This window comes from Ciconia boyciana, chromosome 7, assembly GCF_034638445.1.
Source record: "Ciconia boyciana chromosome 7, ASM3463844v1, whole genome shotgun sequence".
NCBI lineage: Eukaryota > Metazoa > Chordata > Aves > Ciconiiformes > Ciconiidae > Ciconia > Ciconia boyciana.
Window position 1 is genome coordinate 32,825,069 of NC_132940.1, and position 14,177 is coordinate 32,839,245.

The window sequence follows — 14,177 nt, forward strand, 5'->3', positions numbered from 1 at the left end:
TGCATAAAGAAAAAGACTGCCATATATGTTGAGGGGGGAAGCACTTTGACAATACCTGTAGTAGAAGGGTCTAAAACAAGGTGCAAAGATGGCTGATTTGTTTGATCTGCTGACCCATCTCCAGCTGCCTGGCTGCTTGCATCACTGGAACCTTCTCGAAGTGCAATGAAATTGTTCTGGTCTTTTTCAGAATCCCTTAGTATCTCTTCCATTGCCTTCTCCAGCTGATCATCTCCATTTGAAAATACCTGTAAGCAGAAGGAGATGACATTTTTCACAGGTACTTGTAGTTTTACTTTCACTATTATTTTTCAAACATATAGTTTTATTCATTGCAAAAGTTAAGAAACTTTGCTGAACAAGACAACACACTAAGAATCAACAAAATTAAATCAAATATAATCCAATGTCCCCCCATCCCATTACATATAACACACATGTTCACAGAATCGTATAGGTTGGAAAAGACCTTTAAGATCATCGAGTCCAACCATAAACCTAACACTACCAAGACCACCACTACACCATGTCCCTAAGCACCTCATCCAAATGTCTTTTAAGTACTTCCGGGGATGGCGACTCAACCACTTCCCCGGTCAGCCTGTTCCAATGCTTGATAACCCTTTCAGTGAAGTCAAATTTCCTAATATCCAGTCTAAACCTCCCCTGGCACAACTTGAGGCCATTTCCTCTCCTATCATTTGTTACTTGGGAGAAGAGACTGACCCCTACCTCTCTACGACCTCCTTTCAGGTAGTTGTAGAGAGCAATAAGGTCTCCCCTGAGCCTCCTTTTCTCCAGGCTAAACAACCCTAGTTCCCTCAGCCGCTCCTCCTAAGACTTGTGCACTCACTGCTAATCCAACAACCATCCATCTAAAAACTACAGAGCTCTCTTAAAATAACAGGTTTGTGTGTTTAGATCCTCCATTCAGAATGAAGATCAACAGACTTTGTTATAGATTAATCTTAACAAAAATTTTACTTTCTTAGTCATATCCAATCCATTTCAGTTGTTTCACCAATTGTCACACACATAGGAGGGGTGCAAGTCTAAGGTAACAAAATGGCAAGACACATTCCCTAGGAAAAAAAAAAAAAAAAATACAGCCTTTCACAAGTACTAGCTTTTCAGACCAAAAAAAACCCATGGCCAACAATAAAGCTGCATTATGGATTCTACCTCCAGTTCACCTGCCTCTTTCCAGACATAATTACTAAAGAAGCAGCTAGTGTTCAATACAGACAGAAATCACTGGTTATAAATAACTGAACAGTTATGCAAAGACAGACTAAGTACTTATTGTCATTTCAAAGGGAACAAATTCCTATTGTTCCAAGTGGACCAAAACCAGTAAATCAGCTACTGCAACTCAAGTGGGAATATTTGTAATTAGCCAATCAACTGTCACCCAAATGCTAAAATATTCTGCTATTTATAGGGAGAAAGCTTTTAGAAAAGGTCTTAGTCATGCCTAAAGTAGCACTAAGCAGGAAAACTAAATTAAAAACTAAAAACCAAGATCCTCTGTGGTCTATTCCTATGCAGCCTACTATGTGCTTTTAAGATAACAACATTCAGAGTCTCTGATCCCTAAAGAATATTTCCCAAACTTTAATCTGAAGTTCATTCTTTGAAAATAACTTTTTAGTCCTTTACTAATGTATAAATCCACAGAATAGTAACAAAGCTGACCCCCAAGAACTTGTTAAAAGAAAAACTGAACTGCCACTTTTGGACAGATTTGCTTGATCTAAGCTGTTAATTTCACTGGTAATAAGCAAGGACAAAAATTACAGTCTAAGAATCTCCTCAAGCACACAGAAGTATCTTTAATTAAATATTCAAAAGAAGTTGCAGTCTTTTGATCAATACAAATCTTACTACACATTTAAAATAAAGTAATAGTAAACCTTTAGCTGAGGTTTTTCATCTTTTCCAGAGGTGTCCTCAGATTGCTGATGAACCAGGACAAATTCTTCATTAATTAATGTGGATACAGTTTCAGGAATCCTACTAGCTTTGCTAAATGATGTTTTGACTTCCATCTCAGGTCAGTATTCTCCTCCTGCTACAAGAACCTAACAAAGAAGGACAAATATTAAATAATTACTTTGGAAGCTGTAAACAATATGTTAATAGGTGTAATATGAAGTTATTGTGGAATAATATAACAAAGTTATATGACTTTTAATATTATATTATATTCCTCAAACTCCAGTTTCATTGGTGTAAGGAATCTTTTTTTAAATAGCAAGTATGACTTTTAGGGCATGAGTTTAAAAATCCTACAATTTAACAGCAGTGGCTGTTATCTATGTGTATAGATAACACATGACAAAGTTCACCTTGGAGCTTCCACCTCCCCTGTTTTTAATCTTCCAGAATCTGCTCTCTCTGCCTTCCTAATTCCTGCCCTTTGTTATCCCTCATACAGGTATATTTCTTAGCCAGAGTGCCACGCAGGTTGTGTGAAGATACAGATTACCTGAAGAATAATTTTCAAAAAACTGCTTATCAAAGTGTATGCTCTCCACATGAAAACATATTTAGCAATCGATTATGTTAGAATTGTTTTTATTATTCTTTATCTCTCTAGGTGATGAAGTCAAAGGTGATAATAAACCACAATCACATCCTTCTCAGCAAATTTCTCTGCAACCACCTGCAACAGAGTTAAAATTAACCACACCACTTAAAAACAAACAACAAAACTATAACTATTATGGAAATCAAGAACAAGTTCTCCCTTGTCTGCACAGCAAAAAATAAATCTAGAAACAATTAAAAAAAAAAGGGGGGGAGGGGGGGGCCCATGGCCAAAATAATGGCCAGCCTATACATTACAAGTTCATATAAAAATACAGAACCAAAACCATTCCTAGCACTTCAGAATGAGGACAGCTACTGTAGGTATCCACCAAATAAAGACAGTATCACCTACATTAATTCAGAATGTCTTCCCTGATTCCTTAGGGAATGAAGAACACTGTATATTAGACTTTTTATGTTGTAAATGGATCTATGTTTTTATATTTTCTGTGTTAAAAAAGATAAGATATATTTTCAGGTAGACTTTATAAATAGCATGCACTTCCAGATATGGTCTATTTCCATTTCAGTTTCCTGAAAAATACTACTCTGGCTGAGTGCTGGGATTTATTGTGCTTCAGACTCAGAGTTCGGAAGAGTCACATATAGCACAAGGGGAAAAAAAACTGCTATTGACACCTTTGCAAGGCTGGAAAGTGCCCAAAGAGGGGTAGCTCAACCAAATGTCTGTTGTGACTGGTGAACAAGGACGGGTTTAGCTTCACACTGCTTTTCACAGCAGTACCAAGGTGCAGAACTGTGCCACGCTTGCATCTCAGCTACAGTTCCAAAAAAACAAGTGATCAAGAAAAGAATGCAAATTTAGGTCTAACTATAGGGAACCACAAAAACAGCACTTAAGACATACATGTTCTCCACCATTCTGAACAGACATTACTTAACATGCTAGCCACAAGAGGCAGTTCAGCAACTTTGGACCAAAAAACAAATGCAGGAACTAGACTACTTTCAATACAAAAATATTTTCTATCACTTTTGAAACTACAGTCAACATGCTTTTACTCTTTCAAAGACTTGGCTTGTCATAACCATTTATATACACAACTCTACAAAAAGGTTTTCCCCCTCCCTAACCTAGCCACAATTTTACCCATCAACCCAGTGAGGGTATTATACGTAGAAATCCCAGAATAAAGAACTCAAGTTCTTCAGATAACTTACTTGTATATAGCATAAAAACTTGTTAGAAGATTCACCTTATAAAAAAGACACTAAACAACAGCTATAATATTCAGAGAGTGATTACAAACATGGATTGGCAGTTTAGCACTCTCTATTGTCTTTCACATCTCCAGACTAAGCATGAATTCACAAGCATGAATATTTTTCAAACAGATGATGCAATCTGAGCTCCACCCAAGCCTAAGTAATGGATTGACCACTGAAATAAGTTTTGTTTCAGTGTTTTAAAGCATCTTTGCTTTAACGATCTTTCTGGCAAAAGAAAGACAAAGTTTTAATACACAAGATTTTAAGTATGTTATAAACAATTTATTAAGTCCATGTATTTTTTTAACAAATGTCATGCTGTAAAAATGTTGCTGAAGAGCTTGTGTATTATTTGCAATAAAGAGCAAGTCGAGCTCAAAATAAATACTAATTTCAAAGTAAATCCTGAATATAAAAGTGAAGGTCCACTATTACAGAACTCTTCAAAGGCAATGAAAGGACATAAAATTAGGTTCCCCAAATACAGCATATCCTGATTAATCATTAGCTCTGCAGTTACACCACCACTGGAGAAACGAGCAGCAGATGACTGTCAGTCCTACTGGCCTCATCAGGAGCAAAGATCTAGTCTACCAGAAGTCTCTCTCCCTCCCACCCCACACCTACTATTGCCGGACTTTCTGAAGATGACAAAGAGGAAGCCTCACCACTACTTCTAGCACATTTGCAGAAAGGAGATATCACAAGATATGCTATTTTGACAATTTTTTGCGGGTTAGTCTATTTAAGTTTATTTTTTGTGCTTACTTATAGGAAAATAACACAGGAACTCCAGTATAAAATGGTTCTACTATATGAATTATCAAAAGACAAATGCAAGCTGCTAACATTAGTGTATCACCAGTTCTTCTCCTGCAGCAAAGTAAGAACTGACAGGCACACTGTGAACTAGGAAAAGTTTTTTGTAGCAGTATGTTAATAATAAAACCAGGGAAAATGTAACCTTTGTAAAGCCAGAGAAAATTATGATAATACAACTAGAGAAGCATACTGATGTACAAAATATTTGTTCTTGCCCTATGAGGATAAAGGCAGCTTAAAAGAATTCCTACTTCCTAAATTTTAATGAGAAAGACAAAGAAAATATTATAAACATTAGATGACTGCAAGGAGCTTCTCATTCGGATCAGATACTTAAAAGCATACCACACACATTCTTGCAATTACATTTGAGTTGCAAGGCCTTTAATGTCCTTAAGAGTGTACTCCAAGCTTGTCTTCACAATCAGCTTAAACCACCATATCCAGTGCAGACACATACCTTTTTCCATACACAACTATGTTAGCTGAATAAATTACCATCCCAGAACCCCTAATTCCAGCCTTTCATTATAGCCTACTCCAACCTGCCATCGGTATTATTCATAAGAATACCTTCTATCCCATTTCAGTCAAAACAAAGCCACATTAGTTTCAGTTTAGTAGTAAAAACACAAACACAAGCAGGTCAGACATTCAGGAAGCGAATGCCTCAACCACAAGAATGCAGTTCCACACTCTTTAGCTCACACAGGTACAGTTACAAGTCTACAAACCACTCAGGTGTTCTGTTAAGACAACCTCTTGATGTCCCTGCTAGAGAACTTGCCATATGACAAATTAATAGCAGTGCTCTAGATCATTCATGGAAAATGTGTGTACTAAAAATTAAAATCTCAGAGTGAACAGACTGTTCATTTCCTCCCCCACTCTAGTCACATGCTATTTAGAAAGCAAAAGCTTTATACACAATATTTTATGATCAGTCTTTGGCATTAAAAACTATTTTTGATCAGAGACAAACTATGTACCAAAAATCATGATCAAGTAATTTTTCAAATCAAACAACTTGAGTAAAGTTTATGTCAGAGTTTAAGAATATAACTGGGAGTCTCATGAAGATTATTGAGATTTGTACCATCTTAAGTAGTAAGCTACCTAGAGGGAAAAAAAATTCTATTTTTACATTATAAATGCAAATGACCTAATACTTCAGCTAAGCACTTCTGAGGAAAACCAGTAAAAAGAATAAAAACCTCTCTGAAAGAATCATGCATTAAGGGAAGGGAAGGAGTAGAACATCTGAAGGGGTTTTTTTATTCTTTAGTAACAAGAAAAGACACGCGTGCATTCTGGACTTTCCAGTCACCTCCAGTCAGTAGATGGTTATGTCATTTCACTTTTGTCGTTAGCTTTAGTCCTATTGAGGACTTACTCCTTTTTTACTCATTACTGAGTTACATGCTTGAACTCCCCTTTTTCCTACAAAAGGTAAGGAACAAATGACAGCATCACCTACATACAAAATCTGAGAACAGACCCCTACTACTGAACTCATAAATAAGTCTCATTTGTTTTGATCGTCCTTTCTGATGGAAGAGCTGAAAGTTAAGAATGTAAGAATTTATTCTTGATTGCCTTGGTCAGAACATTAGACAGTTGCACAGTCTACAATCATGTTAAGTTTATTCCCTGAAGTTAGCAGGAGACAATCCTGGAGCTGAATGCTGTCTCAGAATACTGATGAAAGAGGTTTAGCATTTCCTTTATCAGTTTAAAGTTACTGGGAGGGTAGTAACCAGCAGAAAGGGACAGGAAAGTCAGCAAACATAATGCAGTTTAGTTCCAAATGAACAAACGTGGCCAAGGTATGAAAACACGTTCTGTTCTGCCAACAGTGCTCCAAGGATTAAAACCTCAGACCAGATGGTAAATTCCCAAATCACCAGAGCCAAGAGTCAAAACTACTCTTCCAACAGCACCTTCAGAAAGATGACAACAAATTGTGCTTTGAAAGTTCTCTTCACAGTAAGAAATACTGTGAAGTATGCACTACTATTGCAAGGAAGTAATTTCTACAAAAGAAGCATCTTGAACAGTCATGCTCTTTCCTATAGAGAAGATAATTTTTGCTCCACACTTTGATGAACAATACCACACAGGAAAAAAAAAATCCAGAAACTCAGCAACAAATACATAGGAGGAAATTGACCTAAACTCAGCTAAATAAAGCCAACTATGATAAAAGGATTAAAAGTTTTTAAAGTAACAATTTCAGAAAGGGCTTTCTGACAAACAGATTTTGAGACCAAAGGATTCTGGAGATACAAAGTAATTAATCAGACTTACCTAGTTTTAAGGGGGATTGCTCTGAAGATTATCTTGAGCTGTAGTGATACTACAATGACTGAAGATAATCTGTTGCTTTTTTTTATTATTATTGTGTAGTTTTGGTCAAGTCACTTCATCTCTCTGCTGTACTTCAGTTCCCAGTGTTTTGCTTATACAAAGTCCTGGACAAAATCTAAGCCATACTACTTGGAATATAGGGGTTTGGGGGCCAGAGACTGGAACTTACTACACATATGTACATAGGAGGCCCAAACCTAGCAGCTTCCCCACTTCGTTCCAGAAAGGCATCCCAGGTTCACTGCAGCTCCCTTTATAAAGCAGCCTAAGTGGTTGAAGAGCAAGAGAAGCTGAAGAACAGCAATCCTGGAAGACCTAGGTGGATTCAGCACTGTATCAGAGTAAGGGACACAGGACAGAAATGTTCCTAATTCCTTCCCTCCCTAACTCTCCTATGTATTTCATATTGAATCCCAACTTGCAAAAACACATCACATACAGAAAGACAAATACCTAGGTAGTGATGTATGTCCATGGGATTGCTGGGCAGAGGAGCTCAAGACAGGGCACTGCTGGCAACACGCACTCACTATCACAGGAGAAAAAGAATCAAAGGTAGGGCCACTGACTTTCCAGAGGGGAGCTGTTTTGCAGACCTAATTAGATTCAAAAACTTCCTCATCAAACCGGTCCCCAAAAATAAATACCAATTTTTACATGAACCAGTCTTCTGAAGCAGTTACCAGACATTTTTGGGTTTACTTCCAGTTTGTGTTCAACAAACATTTCAAAGTCACTGCTGAAGTTCACCGTTGGGGGGGGGGCCGGGGGAGGGAAGTCTTTTGATTTTCTTTCAGCATTATAACCAACAAAAACAACAAGAAAATTGATAAGATGTAGAGCTATGTAATAAAAGGAAAAGACAACAGAAAAGCAATATAAATGTTGATCTATCTATTTTCAGTAAGCAACAAGAAACATGTTTTAAAAGGAAGCTTCCTGCCTTCTTGAAAGACAACAATCAATAGCAGGCTAATTCATACTTTCTTTTATCAGACAAACAAAATTGGGTCCCGTATTAAAGATAGGCTTTCAAAGCCATATAGTTTGCCTGATGCTCTCAACCCCCAAACAAATTACTGGTAGATAAGTTCTACCTATTTCAGAACTAAGGTTCCTCAAGGGAATCTCTGGGAACTTTCTGAAGAGGGAGGTCCGATACACCTATGCAGAGATTCATCTTCTGCTAACAGATGTCTGAAGTACAAGTGTACGTTGAAAAGCATAGTTTATTCCCCTTTTTTGAGCCACACAATACAATGCATGACAGCAAAAAGAGCATTAAGCTAACTGAACTTGAAATCACAGATGCTACGTGACTCAGATTTCTAGGTTACTGAAGTGATGTGGTTAGAATCTAACTTGCTGCTTAGGAAACTGGACAGACACTGACAGTTATAGACACACAAACACACATATAACTGAGTGTCTCAACCACAGCATCTTACGTCTAAGAAATGTGTCAAAACTATGTGTTACCATAGCACTCACCCCATGAGCTCGCTAATGTTAACGAGAGGCACACAGAGCTCGCACCCCTATGTGCTTGCTAATGTTAATGAGAGGCATATCCTCCCCAGAAAGCTAACAAATGCTGCAAATACACAAAGCTTTAGCTTTTCCATGCTTTTGCACTCAAGGACTAAACAACCCTATAAAATTCCTTGTTATAGTGTATGTTGAAGCAGTACCGTTAACCACCTTCCCCAAAACCCTTTTCTTCTCTATTAATTGGGTGGACACATAGGCAGAAGAAAATCCTAGGTTTCATAAAATCAGTTTGTGTAAATCTCACTGACAACAACAGCACTATAATTTTATCCTTAATCTCAACTTCTCATTGTGTAATCTTTATGTAAGAAGCTAAGTTTCTATGTTTATACTAACTACTGGTTTATTACCTATAAATTGTTTCCCAGTGTCTTATCTCTGGAAGTGAAAGACTATGTAAAGCACATACGGGGAAAAACAAACAAACAACCAAGCTTGGCTTACTGATACTGTTTCCCAAGATTAAAATCAATCTAATACAGAGATGACTGCTGTATCACTGTATTTTAAAATACCTAAACCTATATGTATATAAAGATTCTTCTAATTTCCATGAAAGCAATGTTAAGACAAAAGTGTGTCCAAAAAAAAAAAACAACCAACCAACTAACCCCACAAACAAACAAAAAACACAACTAGAAAGTAACCACATAGCTTATTTTGGCAACACTGTCTCCTTTGTGAAAGCAAACTACTACTATGTAGGCAACAGCAAATAATTAGCCTGTTCATGGACTGCAAACTTTTTTAATTGTTGTACCAGGTGCCTAGATACAGAGGTTTTGCAGGCTGGTTTTACATGTCAATCTTATAGCCAAGGAATAATAATTTAAGGAAAAAGACTCAAAAGACAACTACATAAACAAGAAAATGTCTGCTCTCCCTCAAAAACATACTAAGTCCACATCTTCTCACATAAATTCTAACCAGCACTTTTTAAACACATTGCGTTATGAATACTGAGACATTTATTATGAGGGAGAGAAATGGATTTCCTGACTTGAAACTCTGGATTACACATAAACCACTGAATCACTTAAACATTACAAAGATTCACAGTTTGGTGTTGCTCGGGGAAAAATACTGTGTTTATTCATCTAACTTCAAGATCATCAGGGTGAAGAACCCTTCTAGAGGAATGGTAGGCATGTGGTTGGTACTTCAGTGCAGCATGGCTCAGGCAAGGAAAGGGCTGACATTTACAGCTGAACAGAGAAGCACCATCTCTCCTCTTCAGCAGAGATCATCAATCACTGCAAGTCAAAGGCATGAAGGAAGATGAGAAGCAAATTTAAAAACAAAATAAAACCACAGATCTGACCCCCTAAAATTTACATATTGGGTGGAAGAAGCATCATGAACACTAGATGAAACATCAGTCCAGATAAGTGAAAGAATATCAGGTAAGCTGCTAGCTACAAAGGTAGCCTCCCATCAAGGGGGGTACTTCCTTTTTTTTTTTTTTTTTTTTTTTTAAATTTGTGCAGTTTGAGCAAGTAAGAGTCATGGAGGACAAGCTACACCCTAGACAAAACAGAGTTAAAAATAAGGTTGGGGGAATTCTTTTTAACAATTATTTAAACAATTACTGAGGCCTAAGATTTGTCCACACACAGAAGTCAGTAGTATAAGAGACATCAGTTGAAGAACAGATTACACTAGCATACATGCCTCTTGCTGACACATATTAATTTATGCTGTTTACAAGCATAATCAATGCTAGCTAATCCAATTAGTGTTTAACCAATTTAAGGAAATACATTTTATTTTCTGCCAATTAAAAGAAAAACCTTTCTCCTCCCTATCCCCTTCCACAAAGTACAACTTAGAAATAAGTGTAAATAAGAAGGCTTCTGCTACTCTAGAGATGTTATTAGTCTTCATGTCTATCTTATTTAAAAAAAAAAAAAAAAAACCAAACAAAAAACCAAAAAACCAACCCAAAAAAGCAAACAAACAAAAAAACCCCACACACACCTACATGTCACGTTCTGGCAAACAGGTTTACTCGGTAGCCTACCAGAATTTCAACAACTAGCTTAAGCACAGTAGCTCATTCTGCCTCAAGGATAAAGCAAACAATGCAAATAAAGCAACTCTAGTACACTTTCACACTGTTTCCGTGTCATCAACTAAGCACTAACACTTCAGCTTCTTGAGCCAGTAATTAATTTTTAACTTTGGAAAATATAAAGTAGCAACAAAGAGTATCCAATTTTTCATAGCTGGAGTTTGACAAACTTGGGTTTCCTATGTTTTTTCATTGCTACATCATGCTTGCAGGCAGCATTCAAATTGAAACTGAGCACCAGCCAATTTACTGAACTGTACGGCCACTCACTCAAAAATACAATGACCTATATTCCAGAGGAAAGCAGTAGCATAATACAATAATTGTTTTAAAGAGATTATTTCATGGTTTATTCCTTAGCAGTAAAAATAACAGTGTTGGTCTAATTTAGCCAATGGAACAACCTCTCTCCATTAAATATACTGAATATTTCAAGCAGGTATTTTCTCTACAAGCTATTATTTCAGTAAGAATTACATGATGTAAAGCAAAAGAGACCATATGGAACAGCAGTATGATACAATGCAGTAGTGCTCTGGGGTGCCAATCTTTCTCCTTGCCAAACAAGTATCTTATAAAGTGTCACTTCTGACATCAGTGAAACACACAAGAAATCTTGATTCATTGCCTGGCACCGACTACCTTCAGAGTTAGGAAAATCCTTGTTCCTCAAAGCCAGAATTGCAGGTTATGACAATTGTTATCTTGAGATTTGCACCATGCATTTCGGGAATATTAGGTTTTGCAGATTTAACTTGAAATCACAATGTTTTGTTCTTAACCACAGAAGCCACCTTTATACTACCAACCACAGACAATGAGATTGCTATTTCTCATAATATTTCTCAAAAACTGTTAAACTGTAGTCAGTCCAGTACTGCACTGTGGGATGGACCAGACAATGTTGCATGCTCTCTTCTGATCTCATTTTCTTTAGATATTTTTCTTCATCTTAAGTCTTTCATTCTAGTAGTGGTCAAAGGCAATCATGAGTTGTAAATAAATAACCACACCAGACTTTTTTTGTATTATTCAGTTACAGATTTTCCAAAATCTCAAGGACTGTAAGTTTTGATTTGACAGCCATCTAGACTTCTACTGCTTTTGTATCAAAACTGTACAGTTTCAACAGTGCACTCAATACTTTATAAGGAAGAAAAACATTTCCTTTATAATGTGAAACAAAATCAAGCTTCTTGTTAAAAATAAATACTTCCACATACGTTATACACTTAAAACCCTTTAGGATCCAAACTAAGATCTTAAATTGTCACTTGAAAAATTAAATATTTAGATATGACATGAAAAGATAGAGAGAGAAATCACAGTTATTTTAAAGACCAAGATCAACTGAAACCTCCTGAAGTTAAGATAACTGCTTGAAACTGAGAAATATAGAAAGGTGTACATGACAATTAAAAGCCACACCAAATGACCCTCTTTGTAACTGTTGCCTCTCTTAGTCCTATGCATGATGAAATGTAGTGGTTCAACTAGCATTCTAATTTTTATTTGACCAATAAAGTCATAACGCCCTCTGCATGCCAGAACTAATCTGCTGGCATTCCACATTCCTAGGGCAAGTTTTTATAAATATATTCCGCGATCCAGCTCTACTGCTAATTTCAAAGGCCTTGAGAGGTTTTAGAAAATGGAGAATGGAAATTCATAAAAGACAATAAAACTGTTTTCTTAATAGAAAAATTATCTTCGGGTGGTAAGAACAGGTCAGTATGTAATCAGATATACCTGGTACTAATACACCACTCTATCCCACCTAATCACATTGGAATAAAAAATTTAAAAAGGCTTTCCTTCACTTTCTGCTTTTTCCATTTAAAGTCTGAAGAATTAAAACAATTTGCTCATGTCATTGATCAAGAGGAGAAAAACAAGGCTTGGCCTCAATGCAGATCACTGTTAAAGTTTTCCAAAGTACCTAAACTCTTCTAGGAACTGTTATGAGATGTGTGTATGAAAGTTTCTGAAAGACACATAACAAGGAATAATGCGTATCTTCCTGAATTGAAACAGAACTTTTTTTTTTTATGACGGTGTGTTCTTTGAGAATATTTCTCTGTGTGGTCAACTTCACTAATCAAATTATTCCCAATCCATTCTATAATTCAAGGAAGAACTACTGCTTGGAAAGGTAGTATGAAAAAATCAGCTAACCCCTATACAAAAGCCTGTTCATTCAGTTAATAAACTATTAAGAATACTTTCTAATTCTGACAAAAAAATTACTTGACCTAAAGGAAGTATCATTCAAAGCTGTATGATCAAGTATCGGGGGTGGGGGTGGGGGGTGGGAATCACACAAAGAAAGATATTTCTATTGCATTACTTGAAGTCCTATTGCTTTACTTGAAGTTACCTTCAAATTCTAACACAAGAACAATATGTGTATATATAATTTCACACTGGCAGATTGTGTACGACCTTGATTTTCAGAAGATGCTACGCATAACATTCCCTTCCAAAAACATTTTTCATACCAAGCCCTGGAAAGCTTAAGAATTTCTTAAGCTCTGTATTTCCTCCACAGGCTGCCTGAAAAGGGGAATGGGAAAGAGAAATAGCACGTGTGCCCTTTTTCCAAGACACAATTTCTCTTCTTTTCATCCCAGACATCCATAATGATCAGAATTTATTTTTCCTCCTAAAGGATTAAAGAAAAACCTAACTTTAAAAAAAATTTAAACCCATCTAATCAAAAGACAGGTACAATCTTTTGATCACTCTATTTTACATTCTTGTTTCAAAAATTCCTTGAAACAGCTAACAAGTACATCTCAAGGTATTATAGACTCACAAAAACCCACCTTTAACCAATGATTACAAGAAAGGCTTTCAATAGATAAATTAATCTGGGGTTGCCAAAGAAAGTTTTTTTGTTTGTTTTTGCAGCTTTTTTCCAGTAATCAAATCTGGTAAGTAGAATTGCTTTAAAGGATAAATTCTGTTAAAAACACCATGACAAAAAGACTTTTTAGATCCTTCTTATGGTGAAACTATGACTGGGCTCAAAGAAAAACAGCTCAATTTTTTTTTTTTTTAAATAAATAATTTTAGCCTCTTGGCCAGATCACCATTGTCTAGATCTTATGCACCTTGTTCATTAAATTGAATTACTCTTATTGATTATATTTGGTGTAAGCCTCAGGCTAATCTAGACCAGTCTATAAAAATTACACAATAACCTCTTGCTGGGGAAAAGGTATCTAAAATAATACAATATAGTTGTTTATATCATCACCAAGCATAATTGCAAAAATCTTGCAAAAAGCTATGACAGAACTTCCATTAATTTTCTTGATGCAATCATATTGTCTAACATTACCCAACAACCATGAACAAAACCAGTATTTGTCTGTTGAGACAGGCTATCCAGAGTAGCTTGAATTTTAAAGGTTTTATCATACTTCTAATTTGATAAATTCACCTGCTTGCATAAAACAAGAAATCCTGAGAAGCCAAAAAGCTGTATCTGCAATTGCTATACCTTTTTTCTTTTTTTTTTCTTTAAACCGCAATCTCTGTC

At 36.2% G+C, this 14,177-nt stretch overlaps 1 protein-coding gene across 6 annotated transcripts in view; it reads right to left on the bottom strand.

Moving 5' to 3' along the window:
* Positions 1–14,177, bottom strand: part of RABGAP1L (RAB GTPase activating protein 1 like) — a 254,532-nt gene that overhangs the window by 233,605 nt on the left and 6,750 nt on the right. For all 6 annotated transcript variants that reach the window (XM_072866788.1, XM_072866792.1, XM_072866789.1 and 3 more), the window contains 2 exons: positions 1,914–2,081; positions 56–248 (listed from right to left, as the gene is read on the bottom strand). In XM_072866788.1, the coding sequence (XP_072722889.1) occupies positions 56–248; positions 1,914–2,048 (328 nt within the window). In that variant the 5' untranslated portion in view covers positions 2,049–2,081. The remainder of the gene's footprint in view (positions 1–55; positions 249–1,913; positions 2,082–14,177) is intronic.